This window comes from Acipenser ruthenus, chromosome 30 (genome assembly GCF_902713425.1).
Source record: "Acipenser ruthenus chromosome 30, fAciRut3.2 maternal haplotype, whole genome shotgun sequence".
Classification (NCBI taxonomy): domain Eukaryota; kingdom Metazoa; phylum Chordata; class Actinopteri; order Acipenseriformes; family Acipenseridae; genus Acipenser; species Acipenser ruthenus.
The window spans coordinates 5,965,395-5,990,147 of record NC_081218.1 but is presented as its reverse complement, the minus strand read 5'-3'; the positions used below and the strand labels follow the sequence as shown (position 1 = coordinate 5,990,147).

Sequence of the window (24,753 nt, the reverse complement as noted above, 5' to 3'; positions counted from 1 at the left end):
TATACAAGTAGCTATAATAACAAAAAATCATTAAAAGCTAGCAATTATGTTGCATTAAAACCACTAAGATAAAGATGCCATTTTATAAAAATGTTTAAGTTTAGATTTAAAAATACCCAGCTTCCCTAACACATGGAGGTAGAGCAATCCATAGTTTAGGGGCTCTAAAAGAAAAAGCCCTACCTCCTGTATTGATTTTATTGACCCTGGGGACAACGAGCAGCCCCGCTTCCTGTGATCTAAGAGTGTGATTTGGGAGATACGCGGTCAGCAGCTCCTGCTGATAGCTAGGTGCTGCTCCATTCAAGGCTTTATAGGTCAAAAATAAGATTTTAAAATCAATTCTATATTGAACAGGGAGCTAGTGCAAGGAGGCTAAAACGGGGGTGATATGCTCATTTTTTTTGGTTTTAGTCAAAATTCTAGCAGAGGTATTCTGAACAAGCTGTAGGCGGGACACCTCACGTTTTGGGATGCCAGAGAGGAGTGCATTACAGTAATCAATTCTGGAAGAAACAAAGGCGTGTGTTAGTCTCTCAGCATCAGATCAAATAACAGGTCTCAGTTTGGCTGTTTCTCAAGTGATAGAAGGATACTTTAGAAACGTCCCTAATATGAGACTCAAAAGATAAATCAGGAGCAAAAATAACCCAACATTTTTTATTTTAGTTTTAGGATTTGATAAAAGACTGTGAGGGTCAAATAAATCCTACATATTTTAATTGGCTATAAATATGTAGGATTTATAGCCAACTAAATATGTAGGAGCCTACAAACATAACTTCTGTTTTATCTGAATTCAACATTAGGAAGTTTTGAGACATCCAGCACTTGATATCAGCAAGGCAAGCAGCAAATACCACCTGACAGAAGTATCAGCAGGTTTTAAAGACAAATACAGCTGGGTGTCATCCGCATAGCAGTGGAGGTTCACACCATGTTTCCTGACGATATCACCCAGTGGTAACATATATAATGAAAATAGCAATGGACCCAGAATTGAACCTTCTGGAACAATGCAATCAACTTTGGTCAATGCTGGTTTTTCCTCCCCAATAGAGTCAAATTGATACCTATCAGATAGGTAAGATTGAAACCAGGATAAGGCCAGAAAGTCCCGCTAAGTATTTGAGCCGATTTAATAAGATGGAGTGGTCTACGGTGTCAAAAGCAGCACTTAGATCAAGAAGAATTAGAACTGATGGAAAGCCAGTCAGAGCTTATCAGCAGATCATTCAAAACTCTGACAAGGGCTGTCTCTGTACTATATGCAGCACGAAATCCGGAATGAAATTTCTCAGATACACCATTTAGAGTCAAAAAGCTTTGTACTCAAAATGCAACAACCCTTGTCTAAGAATAAAACCTTGTCTAAGAATGGAAGACTGGATCCAAGCTGATCCAAGTTGTGTTTCTTGAGCATTGGCTTTAATATAGCTACCTTACGTGCTGAGGGAACAATACCAGAATAAAGATAACTGCTTATAATTTTTAAAATGTGGGTAATAATAACTCCAAGAGCATTTTTTAATAGTTTTGTAGGAATGGGGTGTAGAGAGCATGCTGTAGTTCTCATGTGCTGAATCAGAGCTGTCAGCCCTTGAAGGGTAATCAAAGGAAAGACCTCCATAGTAGCCTTAGAGGCACTAATATGTAATACTGTACAACAAGCCTCCTGAATAGACTATGTTTGTAGAATCTGATTTATAATGTGTAGTGATTTAAGAAGTCATAGAGCTAGGAATGAAACCAGTATCAAGGGTGGAACTATTTGGAGAAGGATTAATTAATGTATCAATTGTAGCAAAAAGAAATCTAGGATTATTTTTATTAGTTTCAATGAAGTTAGAGTAATAAGTTTAACAACTTAGCTATAACCTCAATCTTGCATATCTCTTTAGGTCCCCCCCCCCCATTTCTTTTGGCAATAACACTGATCCTAGTTTTTTTTTACAACGATATGAAAAATATTAAACTCACCAGTGGAATAAGCACTGGCGCTTGTTGTAACAACAGGATATGATAGCCTACATAATTACCAGAAAGCAGGAAGGGTAGTTGTTCCTGTAGATAAGACCCTCTGAGGGCGTCCCAGTTTGAAAACCCCTGATCTAGACTGTTAGATCACTAGAGGGCTCTGTGGCTTTTACCAATACATTATAAATATGGCTTATCAATACATTATATATGGCTGATGAAAGTGACAAAAGGGAGCAGTATTGGATATACAAATATTATAAATCTATGGTTATATAAATTATTTAAACCAAGGACTAGAACTATTCAATTATGCTTTGTTATTTCTTGTTCAAGCATCTCCTTTTCTACTTAAACTCTTGAAAATATCTCTGGATCTCTGAAGTTCTTCCCTTATGCAAGTTTACTATGGTAACAAAAAAATAATAATAATAAATAAATAAAACAGAGTAGCCACCAGGGGTGGCCAATTTCTAAAAAAAAAAATCTTGTTATCCAAGGGACAAAATGCTAGAAGAATACACCCAGAGTGCCTTTCTAGCAACAGAACGAGCACAGGAAAAATAAATAAATACATAAATAAAAACTACTTGTCCGACAGGCAAAGTATAACAGCAAAACTTGTTGTCCATCCTACAATACAAATCTTATTGTCCCGGGCGTTAGGCGATATGAATTGGCCACCCCTGTATACCATAGGAGTTATACCATAGGATTAGTATGTTATAAATACCCCGTTTACCATGTTCTGTTACCATGGCATCAATACCATTAGTTTAACATGTGCTTGCTATACCAGTTTATACCAGTTACTGTGGTAGATATATCAAGTTTTACCAAGACTAATTAATATGGACATACACAGCAGCTTACCGCGCTCTGAGATGATTGCTTTTAAGGGTGCTATACAAAATAAAGTTTATTATTATTATTATTATTATTATTATTATTATTATTATTATTATTATTATTATTATTATTATTATTATTATTATTATTATACCATATACCTTTCCTGCCCTGCCAACTACTGCCCAATCTCTCTCCTTCCATATTTTTCAAAACTCCTTGAGCGTCTAGTTCACGTACGCCTATTACAATACATATCCCTCATTCCGGTTAATTCTGCTCGCAACCTCGGCATCATCTTTGACGCTATCCTTTCCCTTGCTGATCATATCTCGGCCACTACACGCACCTGCCAATTCCACCTATTTAACATCCACAAAATACGCCCCTCCATCTCTTTCTCTGCCGCTAAACTCCTGGTTCATGCTCTCTTCTTCACCTGCCGTAATACTGCAACTCCCTCCTCCTTGGCCTTCCCTCCTACGCCTTCACACCACTACAGCAAATTCAAAACGCCTCTGCCCGTATCATATTGAACCTCCTCCGCTCCTCTCATACCTCCCCTCCTTCAGCTACACTGGCTCCCTGTTTACTATCGCTGCTTATTTAAATTCCTTATTCTAGTCTATAAATCCCCTCCATGGTCTCGCCCCACCCTACCTGGCTGCACTTATCACTTACTATGCTCCCCCCCGTCCCTTACGCTCTCAAACTCTGTTGTCCCTCTCGGTCCCACCCTCGCCCTGTGCCCGATCCTGTTTCTGTTCCTTCTCCCTCCTGGCTCCCCTTCATTGGAATAAACTCCCACTCCATATAAAACAGTCCCCTACACTACATAGTTTTCGCTCCTCCCTTAAAACACATTTTTTCACCCTAGTCCATCCCACTGCGTGCCCTAGCCCCTAACCCCCCGGTCAGGACCCTGCTTGCTTGCCCAACCCTGCCCTAGCCTCTGTTCTCACTGTAGCACCACTCTCTACTTCCTCACCTTTGCTCAATAAACGTACCTTCTTCCTTCAGCCATTTCTCTTGATTGTACCGTTTAGTTTAATAATTGTAAAGCGCCTTGGTCAAAGGCGCTATATAAATTAGAAATAAATAAATAAATAAATATAGTATTAAAACGTAAAAGCACTGAATATTAAATACAAGCCTCATAACCCATACAAAATAAGTAATATATTGCATTTATACTTGTGCCAAAATAGTCTGGTTTAGTGTACTATCCATGCAAGTTTTCGTGACATTTACGTGAGAAAATGTGTTGTGTAAAATGCTTTTTTGGGTTTCCATTCGCTCAGTTTATTTTACTCGAGTAAACCGGGCTTTTCACTCGGCGTCATGCAAATGAATGGGAAAGGTGGAGGTTGATATGTAAATTAGTAAATCTAAGCTGCTGTAATAAGCAAAATACCTTGCGCCTGGTTAGTTAATAATGTGTTTTACTGCTCTTGCCCAAATTGTTTTTCAAATGTCATTAGTAGTGAATATTGTTCAACTAATTTATCTTACGACTCATTAATTAAAAATAAACTTGGAGGTACAAATGAAACTGACCAAAATGAAACTGACCTTATATATATATTGGTCAGTTTGTTGTGTTACAACCTGAAATCTTCATGCATTTAATTGGGATTTTTTTTCCTTTGATTTACAAACCTACTCAACACTTTGAAGAGGCAAGAGAATTTCTATTGTGAAACAGTTAATGAAAAATAAAAAAAACTGAAATGTCTTGGTTAGATTAGTATTCACCCCCTGAGTCAATACTTGGTAGAACCACCATTGGCAGCAATTACAGATGTGAGTCTTTTGGGGCAAGTCTCTACCAGGTTCGCACATCTGGATCATGCAATATTCGCCCATTCTTCTTAGCAAAATTGTTCAAGCTCTGTCAAATTGGATGGGGATTGTTGGTGGACAGCAATCTTCAAGTCTTGCCACAGATTCTCAATCGGATTCAAGTCCGGGCTTTGACTGGGCCACTCTAGGACATTCACTTTCTTGTTTTTAAGCCACTCCAGTGTCACTTTGGCTGTGTGCTTGGGGTAATTGTCCTGCTGAAAGGTGAATTTCCATCCCAGTCTTAGGTCTTTTGCAGACTGAAGCAGGTTTTCCTCAAGGATTTGTCTGTATTTTGCTCCATCCATTTTGCCCTCTACCCTGACAAGCTTCCCAGTCCCTGCCGATGAAAAGCATCCCCATAGCATGATGCTGCCACCACCATGCTTCACAGTAGGGATGGTGCTACCTGGGTGATATGCTGTGTTGGGTTTGCGCTAGACATAACGTTTTGCATTTAGGCCAAATAGTTCAATTTTTGTTTCATCGGACCACAGAATCTTTTGCCATATCTTTTCGGAGTCTCCCACATGCCTTTTTGCAGTATGTTTGCTTTGAGTGCACTACCCAACTGTGGGACCTTACAGAGACAGGTGTATTTAATCTGAAATCATGTGAACCACTTTTATTGCACACAGATGGACTCCAGTTTCAATTGGACAGCAGTGATCTGAGGAGGATCGTGCTGTCAGAGATGCTCTCCTTTATTTTAAGTTGTGTTGGATTTACTGCTGTGTTAAATATTAATGATGCAAACGCAATCAATACCTTCACTTGCAACTTTATTTGGTCAGTTCTGAGAGGGCATCAACAACTTGGATGTTGTTGCGCTGTTTTGGGCGATCGAGCTGGCTCATGACATCCAGTTCACAAACTATATTTAATAACGTGGAGGGCAGACTGTCTTTGCGTTGTCTTTGGGCATTGCTGGGATCAAAAAAAGGACGGGAATAATTCAGTTAAGCAGCTCACTTGCTCTTCGTGTTTAACTTTAGCGTAGTTTTTACAGCATGGGTATTCTCAAACAGCTGCTTTAATACTTTAACAAATGCATAACGCAGTTCATGGTAAGTGGTTTTATACAGAACTGTAAACCCACAAGAGATATACAACATGACAGACAAGACACAGCAAAAAACAATAAGAAAAAAAGATTATCATTAAGGTGAACTACTCCACTGCTAACCATAAAATCACCCATCAGCCACTACTTTCTGCCGTCTTGGAATCCACAGTAACAACTGACCTGATCCCTTGCAATATTTATAGTTAAGGATAAACACGCTCATTAACATTTACACGTGAAATGCGGGTTTCCATGCGAAACTGGGTGTGGATTTTCCTGTTTGTTTCATCATTTACACGAGTAAATGAGATTTACCCTATCTCTCTCTTTGGCCGTTTTTTTCGGACACAAACCTGATTTACACGAGTAATTCTCCCAAACGTGCACGCGCATCGCCACTTCACGTGTAAATTGACCCGCGTGGAAACCCCATGTATGAATGAGTACAACTCTGGTAATCTGTAAACAAAACAAACACAATTTTATTTTGCTCACAAAACAATCAATGTAATCTTCACACATCTATAAAATGTTTTAATGAAAGTAACTTTTGAAGTTCATAAACTTATTAATACAAATTACCTGCGGTACAAGCACATCGTCTAAGCAACCCTCAATGCAGCCAATGTGCGCCGCAAAAGTGCACGTTTTCACACACACAAGTAAGAGTTCGTTTGGAGATATTTTCTTACTTAACATGATTTACCATATTTTACCTTAATTTAATAGCTACACTATAATTTCAGCTTGTTGTTCACCATGATTTACAAGGGTACTGCCATGGGAAACTTGCATATGGGTTCACCTTGGCGGTCTGACAAAATCAGGATGTAGGTTTTTTTTGTTTTTCATTAACAGCATAGTGTCTTGACTGATGATTATTTCTAAGGGTGTGTTTCTTCTCCAAAACAGATGGACAGCCAGGAGGATAAAATAAGGAAGATAGGAGAAGAAGTGATGAACAAGCTGATGGATGAACTGAAGAAGAAGATGGAAGAGAAACTGAAGAAGATAGAGCAGGAACTGGAGAATATGGAGAATGAACTGGGGATGGAGATGGAGGAGGAACTGGAGAAGGAAGTAAAGGAACAGAATAAAAAGATGAGGGAGAAACACAGGAAAGAGATGAAGAGTAAAAAGGTGAAGAAAGACCAGGCAGAGGGGTTGAAAAAACAGAGGTTTGTTTTTTTATTTAACAAATACCAGAGAGCTTAGATTTCCAGTAGAGAATGAGTAGATTTCAATTTTCGTTACGTTTCTACATGTCCCTCCTGATCACCTCATAAGTTATGAGACAGTGGGGTCTATTCATAAATGGCTGGCGTTTGTAGAAAACTGGAGTACATAAACAGATTTCGTCCACAGCCACTTACTGGACGACAGGTGCTATTAATAATGGACAGGTCACAGGTGCTATTAAGCCCCAACGACTTTCGTCCGTGAAGGACTATTTTTTTATTTCGTTTTTAATTTGGAATCAACAATTATTTTACCCCACTTTCTCCCCAATTTAGAATTTTTAAGACCCTGACTCACCGTTGTGACCCCCGCCGTAACTCAGGAGAGGCAAAGACAAGCGCATGTGTCCTCTGAAATGTGTACTGTCAGGCCGCCCACTTTCTTTCACTCTGCAAGTCGACAGTGAAGCCAACCAGACCTGTCGCGTCGGAGGAAACACAGTTCTGGTTACAACACAGGCAGCTCATAGGCGCCCTGCCACACAGGAGTCGCTGGTGTGCGGTGAGACAAGGATTACCCAGCCGATTTGAACCCTCCCAACCCGGGTGGACCTCAGCCAAAATGCTGTCGACAACTTGCCGTCTGAATGCTGGGTGCGGTGGTGTCTAAACTAACAGCATCAAAATTACATTTAAAAAGTATCTGACGTGCAAGAACAGCTACCCCTCGCACTAAGGGAACTGTTTTAAACTGTTTTATGTGTTGTCATCGTTTTATGTCTCATCTGTTTATTTCTGTTTTTTTATTGTAGTGCTGTTTTCATTGCTTGTTTTCTTATTTTGTAAATCGCTCTGTGATTTCATGAAAGGCGCTCTATAAGTTCAGTAAATTTGTTATTATAATTACAGTATATTTTTTAATAGACTATTGTTGCGCTGGCTGCTGCCCTCGAGAGTAGATTATCCATTAAGATAAGACAAAGGCATAGACTGCTTTATTTATTTTTACTCTGTCTGGGAAATTGACCCATGTATATGACAAAAAGAGGCAGAACGTTAGGTTACTTGGCGTAACCCTGGTTCCCTGAAATAGAACACGACCACCAACGACATTATGTATGGGATATGCCTGCCCGTTGGGTAGGTATCGCTGAGCTCTCTGTACTAGAGCTGCCGATAGGCCCCTTTTTCCATTGAACCTGTGAGGGCGACCGATGCAACCTTGTGGTTTGTGGTCATCTTCTCTTTCAGGGAACCAGGGTTACAGTAAGTAACCTAACGTTCCCTTTGAATTCGAACATGACCACCAAAGACATTACGTATGGGATAATGTATACCAGAGCCGTCACGAGGGAGAAGGAACGGCAGCATATGAGGGAAGCACAAGCACTGTCTAACCCAGAGGTTAGCGGTGTGAACTTACACCATCAAGGACCCTTGTGCCTACAGAAGGCAAGGCAGGGTCTACAACATTAATACGGTAAAACCTGGAGAAGGTAAGCGGCGTAGCCCAGCTAGCAGCAGTACAAATATCAGACATCGAGGCACCTCTGAAGAGGGCACAAGATGTAGCCAACCCTCTAGTGGAGTGTGTGGCTACCCTACCAGGTGGGGGCAAGCCAGCACTATTATACGCAGTCGAGACTGTATCCACAATCCAGTGTGACGACGCTGCTTAGAGAGGGGCTGTCCTAGGGTCTGTGTCCCATGACAGACGAAGAGCTGGTCAGATTGACGCAGAGCTCTTGTCCTATGCACGTAGCATCTCAAAGCCCGCACTGGGCAGAGGAAATTCAATCTCTCATTGGAAATGGAGGTGGATGGAAGGACTCCGATTCCACAGACTGATTAATGTGGAAGGCTGTGATCACCTTGGGGAGGAAAGCAGGGTTGGTGCACAGAGACACCTTGCTTCCATCCTCCCAAATACGCATGCAGGAGCTGTGCACAGACAGCGGCTGCAGCTCACTGACCCGCTTAGCGGAGGTGATAGCCAAGAGGAAGGCTGTCTTCATAGACAGGTACTTCAACTCTATGGGGTGTATGGTCTCAAACGGGGCCTTCGTGAGAGCCTCCAGTACAACATTGAGGCTCCATTCGGGGAGAACAGTCTTCCTAGGAGGGTGTAATCACCGAGCACCTTTAAGAAAACAAGTAGTCAAAAAATGCGTGCCCAGAGACATTGAATCCACGGGGGCATGGCAAGCAATGATAGCCTCTAAATACACATTCAAGGTGGAAGGTGACCTACCAGCATCAAGCAGTTCTTGCAGAAACTGTAAGATGACTGGCATAGGGCAAGATATGGGGTCATGGCTTCTAGCCAGAAACCAAGCTTGGAAATATCTCCACTTATAGGTGTACAAGGACCTAGTAGAGTCTGCCCTAGCGCTCTGCAATGTACCCACAACCGCATCTAATTGCCCTAGGGCTAACCAGCAGTCCCTTTCAGGGGCCAGATCCATAGCCGGAACCTGCCCGGTTCCGGGTGCCAAAGAGAGTCTTTCGCCTGACTGAGGAGATCCATGCAAAGTGGAATCTCCCAGGGCTGGCTGTGCAATAGCTGGCACAGGGTCAAAAAAACAGACTCTCCTGGGCCACTAGGAGAACTGACACTTTCTCTAACCAGACTTTTTCGAGAAAAGCCAGGAGCAGCGGTATTGGCGGGAAAGCGTACAAAAACGCTTTTGGCCATTCGTGCGCTAGGGCGTCTACGCCGAGTGGACCACCTAGGGAGGGAGTACCATAGGGGGCAATGTGTCGTCTCTGCCGAGGCGAAGAGATCGACCTGCGCCTTCCCGAACCATTCCCAAATGCACTCCACTATCTGAGGGTGGAGTCGCCACTCTGACGGATGCGGACTGCTCCTTGAGAGGAGGTCCGCTGCCCAGTTAACCACTCCTGGAATGTGTGTCGCCCGTAGGGACAGCAAGTTCCTCTGAGCCCATGTCAATAGCCTGATGGCCATGCGATGCAACCCCGGGGACCGTAGGCAACCCTGGTAGTTAACATACGCCACCACTGTTGTGTTGTCTGTCCGGATCAACACATGTGTACCGCTCAGCACTGGGAGAAAGTGGTGGAGAGCAAGGGATACCGCTTGCAACTCCAGCATGTTTATGTGCAGGGATGTCCAGCGGTCCGGCCAGGATCCATGTACTCTGCCTTCCCAGACCACTCCCCAACCCAAGTTGGAGGTGTCTGTCGTCACAACTTGGTGGTTTAACACTACTCCTATTCACACACCTTCGTGCAGGTGAGAGGTCGTCTTCCACCAGAGTAGGGCTGCCGAGCATGCGTGACACACAGTCAGCCGACGGTGTCTGTCGCATTGAGCCACACTTGTAGTGGGCGCATGTGAAGCAGACCCAGCTGAATGGCTGATGTGGCTGCGGCCATCAGACCTAATAGTTTCTGGCACAATAGGAGGGTGACCTGCGATCCCTGTTGCACTGCACTGGTGTAAGCCGACTCTTTGCCTCGTTGATGGTGAGGCCCAGCCTCGCCCGATTCTTAGTCACAACCACTGTGTGGGCCACTGCTCCCTCCCGCGACTGGGAACAGATCAACCAGTCGACGAGATTTTAATACTCTGATCCCCTGGAGCCGCAGGGGAGCCAGGATAGCGTCCATGCACTTTGAAAACGTACGAGGAACTACGGAGAGGTCGAATGGCAGCACAGCAAATTCGTAAACGCTTCCTTGAAAGGAAAAATACTTACTGAACTCTGGACTAATGGGAACGTGAAAATACGTGTCCCGTAAGTCCACGGTGGTATATTCTCTTTACCTCCTGTCTCTACTCTCGTTCTCTACTTGTGCTAGAGAGCTGACTTATTTAACTCCTGAATTGCAGCAGAATTATCATTGTACAGAAGATATTGTAACAGGTGCGCTTCAGTCTAGTCTAGGACTATATAAAGAAGGATAGGACGGTCAATCCTGTGATGTAGTTCGGTACTCAATTACAGGCACCATTTGTGGAGCCCACTCAGCAAGGCTGGAAACTAATTACTTAAGTACTTTATTCTTCGGATACTTTTTCTCAAGTACGTTTGTTTAGAAAATATTGTACTTTTTACTACATTACATTTCCCAGAAGCATCTCGTTACTCATTCTTTCAGCACAGTGGCTCTTGCGCTGGCCAGGATTCTGATTGGGTAAAGCAGAACCGCATGCGCAAAGTGTCTGCTCGCTTTGATGACATAGTAAGGGGATGGCGCACCTATGGCACGTGTGGTATGCAGAGTCGTATTTGTTGGCACATGTAGCAGGCAGAGTCGTATTTGTTGGCACATGTAGCAGGCAGAATCGTATTTGTTAGAGCTAGTGCAGAGCTAGTGCAAGAGCTCATGGTGCTGCACGGTACACGGTGAGCATGGTGATGCCCACTGCTACAGAGCTAGTGCAAGAGTGCACGGTGCTGCAATGCACACGGTGCATGTAGTGCTTACGGTACTCTGTGCGCACAGTGCTCGGTAGACAGATGTCTAGTACATCAGTGCGCATAGCACCCTCAGGTGCTCGGTGCACGAGGTGCCTCATTGCCCTCTACCTGTAGACGGTGCTCCACTCCGCTGTAGGCTGCGCGCTGCCCCGGTCGTGTGACTGCACATAGTCCAGGCTAGACACCCCTGTCCAGTTACTACCTGTGTTTTCTCTTTTTTCTGTTTAACAGCCTACATTGTGATTGCAGTCTGTTTTAAGCTCGCTGTTTTGTGTTTAACTCTGCTATTGCAGTTTAAAAAATAAATTAATTAATTAATAAATAGATAAAAATAAAAAGAGACGCATGATCCTCCACCGGACCCTGGCTCTGCCGCACCCCACTGTGGAGTTGACTCTGATGGTTTGCCTCAGACCGCCCTCTCGGTGCGCTTAAATATTGCAGTTCACCCGCATTGCCGTGGTGTCTGCTGTATTACTCTCACAGTTTTGCTGTTGTGTGTGTGTATGTGTGGTTTTATTAAATATTCCAGTTCACCCGCATTGCCGTGGTGTCTGCTGTATTACTCTCACAGTTTTGCTGTCGTGTGTGTGTATGTGTGGTTTTATTAAATATTGCAGTTCACCCGCATTGCCGTGGTGTCTGCTGTATTACTCTCACAGTTTTGCTGTTGTGTGTGTGTATGTGTGGTTTTATTAAATATTGCAGTTCACCCGCATTGCCGTGGTGTCTGCTGTATTACTCTCACAGTTTTGCTGTTGTGTGTGTGTATGTGTGGTTTTATTAAATATTCCAGTTCACCCGCATTGCCGTGGTGTCTGCTGTATTACTCTCACAGTTTTGCTGTTGTGTGTGTGTATGTGTGGTTTTATTTCACTGCCTTGCAGTTTAGAAATAAAACAATAATACAAGCGCGACTCATCCATCGGGACACCGCTATGCTGTCCCTGCTGTTGAGATGCTTACGCCGGCTTGTTTCAGCCCGCATACTCGGTGGGCTGGAAAAAAAACCAAAATATTTTAAAATATATTTCATTTTCATAGGGGTATTTATCTGATAGGACAGTGCCTGCGATGCATTGAATTGATTAGATCAGTCTGCAGCCCCTACATGAATGAAACTGTGAGTACAACTAAGAATGGAGTTGGTATTCAGACTAGGTGCCATGGGGTATTGCAAGAAATTCACAGGTAATAATAACGAGGAGTAACTATACTGCATATAGCCGACTGTATAGCCTATTGCAGGCCAAATAATCCATTTGTACAAAAATGAGCAAATCGGGTATGCTGTGAAGGTATTGTATCAGTCACTTTGTTTTTGTTATAAGCATATTGCCTGGGTAGCATGTAGCTCAGGGGTCTCCAACCCTGGTCCTGGTCCTATCCAGTAAGTTCTGTAGGTCACCCTAAATCACCAGTTTCTAAAGACTGGGAACACATGGAAGTTGTTCATCAATTAAGCAAATAACGTTCAATTATGGAAACTGGTCATTTTTTTTGTTCCAAACAACCTCTAAATTACTTAAATTTATCAAATCACCTGCTTAATTGAGCGCAGTGAACTAGTTCCTGGTGTTAATACATTTGTTATTTTTTTTTTTTTAATTCTCTGATAAAGGGCAGCGGGACATACCAATCCTTCCCCGGGGCCCATGACGGCTCTCGGCGGCCCTGGGTAAGGAAGGTGTTCCCAGGGGAATGCTGCTCGTAAGTGACAGCTGTGTTTGTAATGTAAGGAAGGTGTTTCCAGGGGAATGCTGCTCGTAAGTGACAGCTGTGTTTGTAATGTAAGGAAGGTGTTCCCAGGGGAATGCTGCTCGTAAGTGACAGCTGTGTTTGTAATGTAAGGAAGGTGTTCCCAGGGGAATGCTGCTCGTAAGTGACAGCTGTGTTTGTAATGTAAGGAAGGTGTTCCCAGGGGAATGCTGCTCGTAAGTGACAGCTGTGTTTGTAATGTAAGGAAGGTGTTCCCAGGGGAATGCTGCTCGTAAGTGACAGCTGTGTTTGTAATGTAAGGAAGGTGTTCCCAGGGGAATGCTGCTCGTAAGTGACAGCTGTGTTTGTAATGTAAGGAAGGTGTTTCCAGGGGAATGCTGCTCGTAAGTGACAGCTGTGTTTGTAATGTAAGGAAGGTGTTTCCAGGGGAATGCTGCTCGTAAGTGACAGCTGTGTTTGTAATGTAAGGAAGGTGTTCCCAGGGGAATGCTGCTCGTAAGTGACAGCTGTGTTTGTAATGTAAGGAAGGTGTTTCCAGGGGAATGCTGCTCGTAAGAGGCGGTTGCTCTAACCAGGTGTTGCTACTAATGTATATTAAATATATTTAGGGCTTCTGATTTTCAGTTTTAACCGATCAAACCCGATACAAAACAAAAATGAAATCGGTGGATAGCCAATAAACACCGGAAAAACTGTGGAAATGGTTAATCAATTCACTTTGACTTTACCCTTTTCCCATTAACAAATAAACCCTATTACAAAAATAATAATAAATACATTTCCCAGTGCTGCTGGGCAACGTCCCGCCTAAATGACATGCATTATTATTATTTATTTCTTAGCAGAGACCCTTATCCAGGGAGACTTACAACTGTTACAAGATATCACTTTTTTTTAACAAACAATTACATTATTTTTTTACACATAATTACCCATTTATACAGTTGGGTTTTTACTGGAGTAATCTAGGTAAAGTACGTTGCTCAAGGGTACAGAAGCAGTGTCCCCACTTGGGATTGAACCCACAACCCTCTGGTCAAGAGTCCAAAGCCCTAACCACTACTCCACACTTCTATTGGAGATATACAGTGGCTCTCAAAAGTATTCACCCCCCTTGGACTTTTCCACATTTTATTGTGTTACAACATGGAATCAAAATGGATTTAATTAGGAGTTTTTGCCACTGATCAACACAAAAAAGTCCATAATGTCAAAGTGAAAAATAAAATCTACAAATTGTTCCAAATTAATTACAAATACAAAACATAAAATAATTGCATAAGTATTCACCCCCTTGAGTCAATATTTGGTAGAGGCACCTTTGGCAGCAATTACAGCCATGAGTCTATTTGGATAAGTCTCTACCAGCTTTGCACATCTGGACACTGCAATTTTTGCCCAATTGCTCAAGCTCCGTCAAGTTGGATGGGGACCTTTGGTGAACAGCAATTTTCAACTCTTTCCACATATTCACAATTGGATTGAGGTCCGGGCTTTGACTGGGCCACTCCAGGACATTGACCTTTTTGTTTTTAAGCCACTCCAGTGTGGTTTTGGCTGTATGTTTGGGGTCATTGTCCTGCTGGAAGATAAATCTTCTCCCAAGTCCCAGGTCTCTAGCAGACTTCAGCAGGTTTTCCTCCAGGATTTCTCTGTACTTTGCTGCATCCATTTTGCCCTCTATCTTCACGAGCTTTCTAGGCCCTGATGCAAAGAAGCATCCCCATAGCATGATGCTGCCACCACCATGCTTCACGGTAGGGATGGTGTTCTCAGGATGATGTGCGGTGTTAGGCTTGCGCCAAACATAGCGCTTAGCGTTGAGACCAAAAAGCTCTATTTTTGTCTCATCAGACCATAGAATCTTCATCCACTTGGTCTCAGAGTCTCCCACATGCCTTCTGGCAAACTCTAGCCGAGATTTGACAATGGCTTTCTTTTTGCCACTTTCCCATAAAGGCCATTTCTTAATAATGGACTTTACTGTGCTCCGGGGGATATTCAATGCCTTGGAAATGTTCCTATATCCTACCCCTGATTGGTGCTTTTGAAGAACCTTATTCCGGATTTGCTTTGAATGTTCCTTCGTCTTCATGATGTAGTTTTTGTTAGGAAATGTACCAACCAACTGTGGTACCTCCCAGAGACAGGTGTATTTAACCTGAAATCATGTGAAACCTTAATTGCACACAGGTGGACTCCATTCAACTAATTATGTGACTTCTAAAGACAATTGGTTGCACTGGAGCTTATTCAGGTGTGTCATAGCAAAGGGGGTGAATACTTATGCAATCAATTATTTTCTGTTTTATATCTGTAATTAATTTAGAACAATTTGTAGATTTTATTATTCACTTTGACATTATGGACTTTTTTGTGTTGATCAGTGGCAAAAACTCCTAATTAAATCCATTTTGATTCCATGTTGTAACACAATAAAATGTAGAAAAGTCCAAGGGGGGTGAATACGTTTGACAGCCACTGTAATATACAGTGCCTTGCGAAAGTATTCGGCCCCCTTGAACTTTGCGACCTTTTGCCACATTTCAGGCTTCAAACATAAAGATATGAAACTGTAATTTTTTGTGAAGAATCAACAACAAGTGGGACACAATCATGAAGTGGAACGAAATTTATTGGATATTTCAAACTTTTTTAACAAATAAAAAACTGAAAAATTGGCCGTGCAAAATTATTCAGCCCCCTTAAGTTAATACTTTGTAGCGCCACCTTTTGCTGCGATTACAGCTGTAAGTCGCTTGGGGTATGTCTCTATCAGTTTTGCACATCGAGAGACTGAAATTTTTGCCCATTCCTCCTTGCAAAACAGCTCAAGCTCAGTGAGGTTGGATGGAGAGCATTTGTGAACAGCAGTTTTCAGTTCTTTCCACAGATTCTCGATTGGATTCAGGTCTGGACTTTGACTTGGCCATTCTAACACCTGGATATGTTTATTTGTGAACCATTCCATTGTAGATTTTGCTTTATGTTTTGGATCATTGTCTTGTTGGAAGACAAATCTCCGTCCCAGTCTCAGGTCTTTTGCAGACTCCATCAGGTTTTCTTCCAGAATGGTCCTGTATTTGGCTCCATCCATCTTCCCATCAATTTTAACCATCTTCCCTGTCCCTGCTGAAGAAAAGCAGGCCCAAACCATGATGCTGCCACCACCATGTTTGACAGTGGGGATGGTGTGTTCAGGGTGATGAGCTGTGTTGCTTTTATGCCAAACATAATGTTTTGCATTGTTGCCAAAAAGTTTGATTTTGGTTTCATCTGACCAGAACACCTTCTTCCACATGTTTGGTGTGTCTCCCAGGTGGCTTGTCCACAACAGTATCTCGGACCTGCCTGGTGTGTTCCTTGTTCTTCATGATGCTCTCTGCGCTTCAAACGGACCTCTGAGACTATCACAGTGCAGGTGCATTTATACGGAGACTTGATTACACACAGGTGGATTCTATTTATCATCATTAGTCATTTAGGTCAACATTGGATCATTCAGAGATCCTCACTGAACTTCTGGAGAGAGTTTGCTGCACTGAAAGTAAAGGGGCTGAATAATTTTGCACGCCCAATTTTTCAGTTTTTTATTTGTTAAAAAAGTTTGAAATATCCAATAAATTTCGTTCCACTTCATGATTGTGTCCCACTTGTTGTTGATTCTTCACAAAAAATTACAGTTTCATATCTTTCTGTTTGAAGCCTGAAATGTGGCAAAAGGTCGCAAAGCACTGTATATATATATATATATGCTCACCTCTGAATCAATCACAGGCCAGAATTTCCAAGCACTGATTCATATATATATATATATATATATATATTACATCCAAGGAAGTGTTTGATTGATCTGATAACTCTTTTCTCTACAGGGAATCTCTCCAGGAAAACACAGAAGAAAATGTAGGAGCATCAATAAAAGAGGGTGCAGGGACAGGTGCAATTGAAGGTGCATGCGGAGTCGTTATTGAAGAATTAACCGAAATCATACCAGACCTATTTACAAACACAGTCAACACTATCGTAATCAATGGCCCAAACTTAATAGCAGGCGCAATCTCAGGGATTGTCATAGGTGTAGCAGCAGGAGCAGCTGGAAGCGCAGTCGAATACTATGTGGAAAAACAATATGGAGCCTCAGCCGGAAAAGCAGCTGGATCCGTGGTCGAAGCAACTGCCACAGGCCTAACCATGGGCGGAGCTAAGCTTCTCAACAAGAAACTGGATTACAAACTGACTGAGTCATTAAATAAGAAAAACATCAGGTCTCTTTGTTTATTCTATATCAGTTTATATGCACAGCTACCCGCCTGTCTCTTCTATATCAGTTTATATGCCCTGTCTACCAGCCTGTCTCTTCTATATCAGTTTATATGCACAGCTACCAGCCTGTCTCTTCTATATCAGTTTATATGCACTGTCTACCAGCCTGTCTCTTCTATATCAGTTTATATGCACAGTCCCACAGCCTGTCTCTTCTATATCAGTTTATATGCACAGCTACCAGCCTGTCTCTTCTATATCAGTTTATATGCACAGTCCCGCAGCCTGTCTCTTCTATATCAGTTTATATGCACTGTCTGCCAGCCTGTCTCTTCTATATCAGTTTATATGCACAGTCCCGCAGCCTGTCTCTTCTATATCAGTTTATATGCACAGTCCAGCAGCCTGTCTCTTCTATATCAGTTTATATGCACAGTCCCGCAGCCTGTCTCTTCTATATCAGTTTATATGCACAGCTACCAGCCTGTCTCTTCTATATCAGTTTATATGCACAGTCCCGCAGCCTGTCTCTTCTATATCAGTTTATATGCACAGTCCCGCAGCCTGTCTCTTCTATATCAGTTTATATGCACAGCTACCAGCCTGTCTCTTCTATATCAGTTTATATGCACTGTCTACCAGCCTGTCTCTTCTATATCAGTTTATATGCCCTGTCTACCAGCCTGTCTCTTCTATATCAGTTTATATGCACTGTCTACCAGCCTGTCTCTTCTATATCAGTTTATATGCACAGTCCAGCAGCCTGTCTCTTCTATATCAGTTTATATGCACAGTCCCGCAGCCTGTCTCTTCTATATCAGTTTATATGCACAGCCCCGCAGCCTGTCTCTTCTATATCAGTTTATATGCACAGTCCCGCAGCCTGTCTCTTCTATATCAGTTTATATGCACAGCTACCAGCCTGTCTCTTCTATATCAGTTTATATGCACAGTCCCGCAGCCTGTCTCTTCTATATCAGTTTATATGCACAGTCCCGCAGCCTGTCTCTTCTATATCAGTTTATATGCACTGTCTACCAGCCTGTCTCTTCTATATCAGTTTATATGCACAGTCCCGCAGCCTGTCTCTTCTATATCAGTTTATATGCACTGTCTACCAGCCTGTCTCTTCTTCTATATCAGTTTATATGCACAGCTACCAGCCTGTCTCTTCTTCTATATCAGTTTATATGCACTGTCTACCAGCCTGTCTCTTCTATATCAGTTTATATGCACAGTCTACCAGCCTGTCTCTTCTATATCAGTTTATACTAGCACAAACTTGAGTTTGCTATTGGTTAAACTTACAGACGTGCTCAAATTTGTTGGTACCCCTCCACAAAAAACGAAGAATGCACAATTTTCTCTGAAATAACTTGAAACTGACAAAAGTAATTGGCATCCACCATTGTTTATTCCATATTTAATAGAAATCAGACTTTGCTTTTGATTTTTTATTCAACATAATATTGTAAATAAGAAAACAAATGAAAATGGCATGGACAAAAATGATGGGACCGCTAACCTAATATTTTGTTGCACAACCTTTAGAGGCAATCACTGCAATCAAACATTTTTTGTAGCTCTCAATGAGACTTCTGCACCTGTTAACAGGTAGTTTGGCCCACTCTTCCTGAGCAAACTGCTCCAGCTGTCTCAGGTTTGATGGGTGCCTTCTCCAGACTGCAAGTTTCAGCTCTTTCCATAGATGTTCGATAGGATTCAGATCAGGACTCATAGAAGGCCACTTCAGAATAGTCCAATGTTTTGTTCTTATCCATTCTTGGGTGCTTTTAGCTGTGTGTTTTGGGTCATTATCCTGTTGGAGGACCCATGACCTGCGACTGAGACAGAGCTTTCTGACACTGGGCAGTACGTTTCGCTCCAGAATGCCTTGATAGTCTTGAGATTTCATTGTGCCCTGCACAGATTGAAGGCACCCTGTGCCAGGCGCAGCAAAGCAGCCCCAAAACATAACCGAGCCTCCTCCATGTTTCACTGTAGGTATGGTGTTCCTTTCTTTGAAAGCTTCATTTTTTCGTCTGTGAACATAGAGCTGATGTGACTTGCCAAAAAGCTCCAGTTTTGACTCATCTGTCCAAAGGACATTCTCCCAGAAGGATTGTGGCTTGTCAATATGCATTTTAGCAAATTCCAGTCTGGCTTTTTTATGTTTTTCTGTCAAAAGTGGAGTCCTCCTGGGTCTTCTTCCATGGAGCCCACTTTCGCTCAAAAAGCGACGGATCAGAAACTGACGTACCTTCACCTTGGAGTTCAGTTTGTATCTCTTTGGCAGTTATCCTTGGTTCTTTTTCTACCATTTGCACTATCCTTCTGTTCAATCTGGGGTCGATTTTCTTCTGCGGCCGCGCCCAGGAAGGTTGGCTACAGTTCCATGGACCTTAAACTTCTTAATAATATTTGCAACTGTTGTCACAGGAACATCAAGCTGCTTGGAGATGGTCTTGTAGCCTTTACCTTTACCATGCTTGTCTATTATTTTCTCAACTCTCTCCTTTGCTTTCTCTGGTCCACGTTCAGTGTGGTGCACACAATGATACCAAACAGCACAGTGACTACTTTTCTCCATTTAAATAGGCTGAATGACTGATTACAAGATTGGAGACATGTGTGATACTAATTAAAGAAACTAATTAGTTTGAAATATCACTATAATCCAATTATTTATTATCTTTTCTAAGGGGTACCAACAAATGTGTCCAGGCCATTTTAGAATATCTTTGTAGAATAAGCAATAATTCATCTCTTTTCACAGCTTCTTTGCTTTATTCTATGACATACCAAAGACATGCAAGTATACATGATAAAATAGCTTTTAATTTCATCACTTTTCAGGAGGAATGAAGCATTATTTCAATGAGCTCTAAGGGTACCAACAAATTTGAGCACGTCTGTACATAGGACCTTCAACTGAAACAGAATTGCTTATGTCCTGCCTCAGCTAACTTATGATTGGACTCACTGCTGCAGAGCAAATACAGAAAATGAGTGCCTTTCAGTATAAGCATGCACTGATGGCACATCCCAAAACCTAGGGGGAGCTAAGCCCCCCTTTTTAAATTCTGGAAGGGGCCCCCACGAAGTCAGTGCCTATGACTCAAATGCAGGTTTACCAGCAGGACCATGCAGAAGGAGATTTCACTTCTCAGGGTAGTTTTTATTTTTTAATTAAGAGCAAAATGTCTTTAATAATGAATACTGATGTGTGTTTGTGTGTGTGTGTGTGTGTGTGTGTGTGTGTGTGTGTTTGACTCTCTCAACAGTTGGATGAAGGATGAGAAGAAACTGAAGGAGATGGAGAAGGAACTGGGGGAGAAAGAGGACCAACTGAAGAATGAGATTGACAACATACTGAAGAAGAGTGTGGTCAAACTCAAGGAACTCAAGGAAACAAAGGAGAAACTTGGCAACACAAAGAAGAAAATTGACGAAACAAAGAAGAAACTGTATCAGACAAAGGAGAGAATGGTGGCAAAACCCTCAATGAAGGATCTGAATGCCAGAGTGCAGAAACTGAAGGATTCAATGAGCATTCTGGATGCCACTTTGCAGAAACTTGAGGAAACAGATAACTATCTGGATAGACTGAATGAGGCAGAGAAAAATCTGGAAGCCAAAGTGAAAAGACTGGAGAAGGCAAAGAACAAACTGAATGGCACACTGCAGATACTGGTGGAGACAATTAATGAAGTGAAGGAGACAGAGTGGTGCCTGAAGGAGGCAGAGAGCACTCTGAATGCCATCGTGTGTTATCTGAATGACACAGGTAAAGAACTGAAGGACATAAATAATAAACTGGACGACATGGAGAGGGAACTGAAGGAGATGGAGATGAAAATGAAGAAGGAGATTGAGGACTTACTGAACAATGCAAAGAAGAAACTCAGCACTGTGAAGGATACAAAGAAGAAACTGGATGAGACAAAGAATAATCTGCACAAGACAAAGGACAGAATGAAGGTGGTAAAACAGGATCTGAATCTCACAGTGCCGAATCTGCAGGTTTCAGAAAACAATCTAAAACCTTCAGTGAAGGATCTCAATGCCAGAGTGTGGAAACTGGAGGACTCAAGGAGCAATCTGGATGTCACTTTGCAGAAACTTGAGGAAACAGATAACTATCTGGATAGACTGAATGAGGCAGAGAAAAATCTGGAAGCCAAAGTGAAAAGACTGGAGAAGGCAAAGAACAAACTGAATGGCACACTGCAGATACTGGTGGAGACAATTAATGAAGTGAAGGAGACAGAGTGGTGCCTGAAGGAGGCAGAGAGCACTCTGAATGCCATCGTGCCTTATATGAATGTCACAGGTAAAGAACTGAAGGACATAAATAATAAACTGGACGGCATGGAGAGGGAACTGAAGGAGATGGAGATGAAAATGAAGAAGGAGATTGAGGACTTACTGAAAAATGCAAACAAGAAACTGGAAAATGTGACGGCGAAACAGAAAGAACTTGACAAAACAATGAAACATGTGCAGAAAATGAAGTTGACAAAGGAGATACTGGTGGAGGCAGGGAGCAATCTGGATGTCACACTGCAGAAACTGCGGCAGAATCTGGTTGCCACAGTGCCTAGACTGGAGAAGACAAAGAAAAATCTGAAAGCCACAGCGCAGATACTGATAGAGGCAAATAGTGAACTGAAGGAGATGGAGAACAATCTGAATGACACAGTGCAGGGCCTGAATGAGATCGAAATTAAACTGAGGGAGTTACAAAGAGAGATTGAAGGACATAAATAGTAATAAAAAAGGATGCCAGCCTGCTGGAGAAACCAAATAACGAGAACAGGGATCTTGTCTTTGGAATGCCGCAGAAACACAGACATACAACATATGCTGTGGCTTTTGTGCATAAATATGTCTCTCGTTGCTATTTGTGATGGCAGTAACTGGATCAATATGATCTAATAATTGTAGTTTTTTTTATTTTTTTGATTAGGGACACATATAATAATGACATGACAGTTACCTGGCACAAGATGCATTGTATTTTCAATTTATCCAGAAGGATCATTTTCATTGACAGTCCCCAGGAAGACATTGATGACCATTAGTAGCCATCAATAACAACTAATCCAATACAAACTAAAATCATATAATAAATACATATCACCAATATACACAACTAATCTCAAATACTTCATATAAAACAATTAACAATTCATGTTATCAAATAATAATTCAACTTCCACAACTTAAGTAACCAATTCACAATTCAAATTGATAAACATCCCAAATAAACTAATGACTGCATAATTGGTTATTTTTCAGCCAGGTCTTGAGTTTATACAGAATATTTTAAAATCTTTTAAAACCTTAATTTCTGTGGGAAATTAATTCCAAAATGTGATGCCTCACATAGAGCCGTTTGGGAAAATGTTGTTCTATGCTTTTCTATTTTACAGTTCCTACATACAGCATCCTTTCTACTGTTAACCTCAGAAAGCTTTTTCACAAATTCTTGCAATGATGGAGCACCCAAGACATGCAAAGTCTTAAATACCAATCTAGCATAAGAAAATTTGACAAAATGATCAAAACTCAGCAGTTGGTACTTAGTCAAAACATTACAATGATGGTATCTCCCAGGTTTTTTATCCATAACTTTTAGATCTTGATTATAAAGACATCATATTGGATTAATTACAGATTTACCTGCTTGGGACCAGGAAGTATACAATAAGATATATGAGTGCATGAATACTTTAGAAGCATTAGTTGTTAAATTAGATCTGATATGTTGAAAATTTGCTAATCAAATTTCAAGTGTGAATCAATAATAAGTCATAAGGATTTAACTTCTGGGACTTCCTCAATAACTTCTCCTTCAATTTAAACATTAAAGTTACTTATCCTAGGTTGTCTTATAGAGAAACAAATACTAACGTTTAGTGTCAAACACGAGCAATTAAGCCAATCTGATATTTTCTTCATATAATAGTTTAGAAGCTGGTTTTTGCTGATACATATATAACTGTATCATCAGTTTACATCTGCAAACCTGCACCTGGGCACACCTCAGGAAGATCATTAATATATAAACTAAAAAGTAAAGGTCCCATCACAGACCCCTGTGGGATTCCAGCTACACATTCTCTAAAATGAGATTGAACATTGTTAATTAAAACACACCATCCTTTAGATTATCCTTTATGATTTCCATTACACGAGAGTAGATGTTAAAACTTCATGCTGATTTGAACTCGGCTCTCGCCAAGATAAGCACCAACTAAGACGTAGCTTTACAGTAAACTAATGTGATCCATATGCGTCTCCATCCATTTACGTTTCCTTCCATATGATGATGTAGATATCCTTCTGTCTGGTGTTAATGGCTGAAGTGTAATGCTGGCTCCAGGGATCAGCTTATTTTGCCTCCCTGGCGCATCAGCACACACAACGGCTGCGATGCTGGCTCCGGGGATCAACCAAAGTGCGGCCTCCCCAGCGCATCAGCATGACAACCGTCTGGATTGAGCTAAGTAGGGTACATCTCTGGGGTTTTCAAGTGGGCACCTTCCATCCTCAGTGTTTCGTCGACTAGCCCACGACACCTCAAGAGGGCTCGACGGTGATTCTGGCGTCCCAGCATCACCCCCCTCCGTCCCCCACTCAACTCAGCCCAGCTTACTTACCTGTCCCCAGCCAGAATCTTTCCGTCTCAACCACAGCCAGTTGCTGCTCCTCTCTGCTGCTTCAGATAAGTTCTTCACTGTGCGACGCAACTCTTGGCCACTGAATCCGACGTCTCTGAGAAACCGGGTTGTAGAATGTGCCACAAATCCTCGACAACCCACTTCCACTGGGTAAACCCGAACTCTCCATCCTCGCTGTTTAGATAAGACTCAATCCATCTTAATGCCAGGTCTAAAAAATTACATTTCTGTAATTCAGAGAGGAGAACGTGGTGATTAACTGTGTCAAATGCCTTCTTTAGCTCCAAAAAGACAGGCCCAACCACACCTCCTTTATCCAGTATTCAGTAGAATACTTGGGTCTAAAGCCAAACCGTAGTCGGTGGAATTTTTTTTTAGTTATGATTGAGTTATGAAATTATGATCTCATTGTAGTTATGCGTAGGTGTCAGCTCTTGTGACTGTCAGTCTTGTGTTCAGAGTTGGCATGATGTTTGCTATTTATCTGATAATCGCAACCATTTTCCCTAGACTTCTGAAACCGACTTTAATTTAAACTACACCAGTTAATGAATTGTTTCATATTTGCATCGTAGGAATAATTTGTGAAAAAGAATGTAGTAGCCCAGTGGTTCTTAACCCGGGTCCTGGAGTACCCCTGCCTGCCCTGCCGGTTCTTGATCCAACTGAGGTCTCAATTACTTAATTGAACCCTCAATTGAACTAATAATTTGCCTAGTCAG

At 41.9% G+C, this 24,753-nt stretch overlaps 1 protein-coding gene across 1 annotated transcript in view; it reads left to right on the top strand.

The window, feature by feature from the left end:
• The window catches only part of LOC131696642 (probable DNA double-strand break repair Rad50 ATPase), a 25,582-nt gene extending 1,600 nt beyond the window's left edge, over positions 1-23,982 (top strand). Inside the window, exons 2-4 of the mRNA XM_059004487.1 lie at positions 6,647-6,912; positions 16,955-17,347; positions 20,630-23,982. Coding sequence (XP_058860470.1) covers positions 6,647-6,912; positions 16,955-17,347; positions 20,630-22,115 — 2,145 coding nt within the window. The 3' untranslated portion in view covers positions 22,116-23,982. The remainder of the gene's footprint in view (positions 1-6,646; positions 6,913-16,954; positions 17,348-20,629) is intronic.
• Positions 23,983-24,753: the final 771 nt, after the last annotated feature.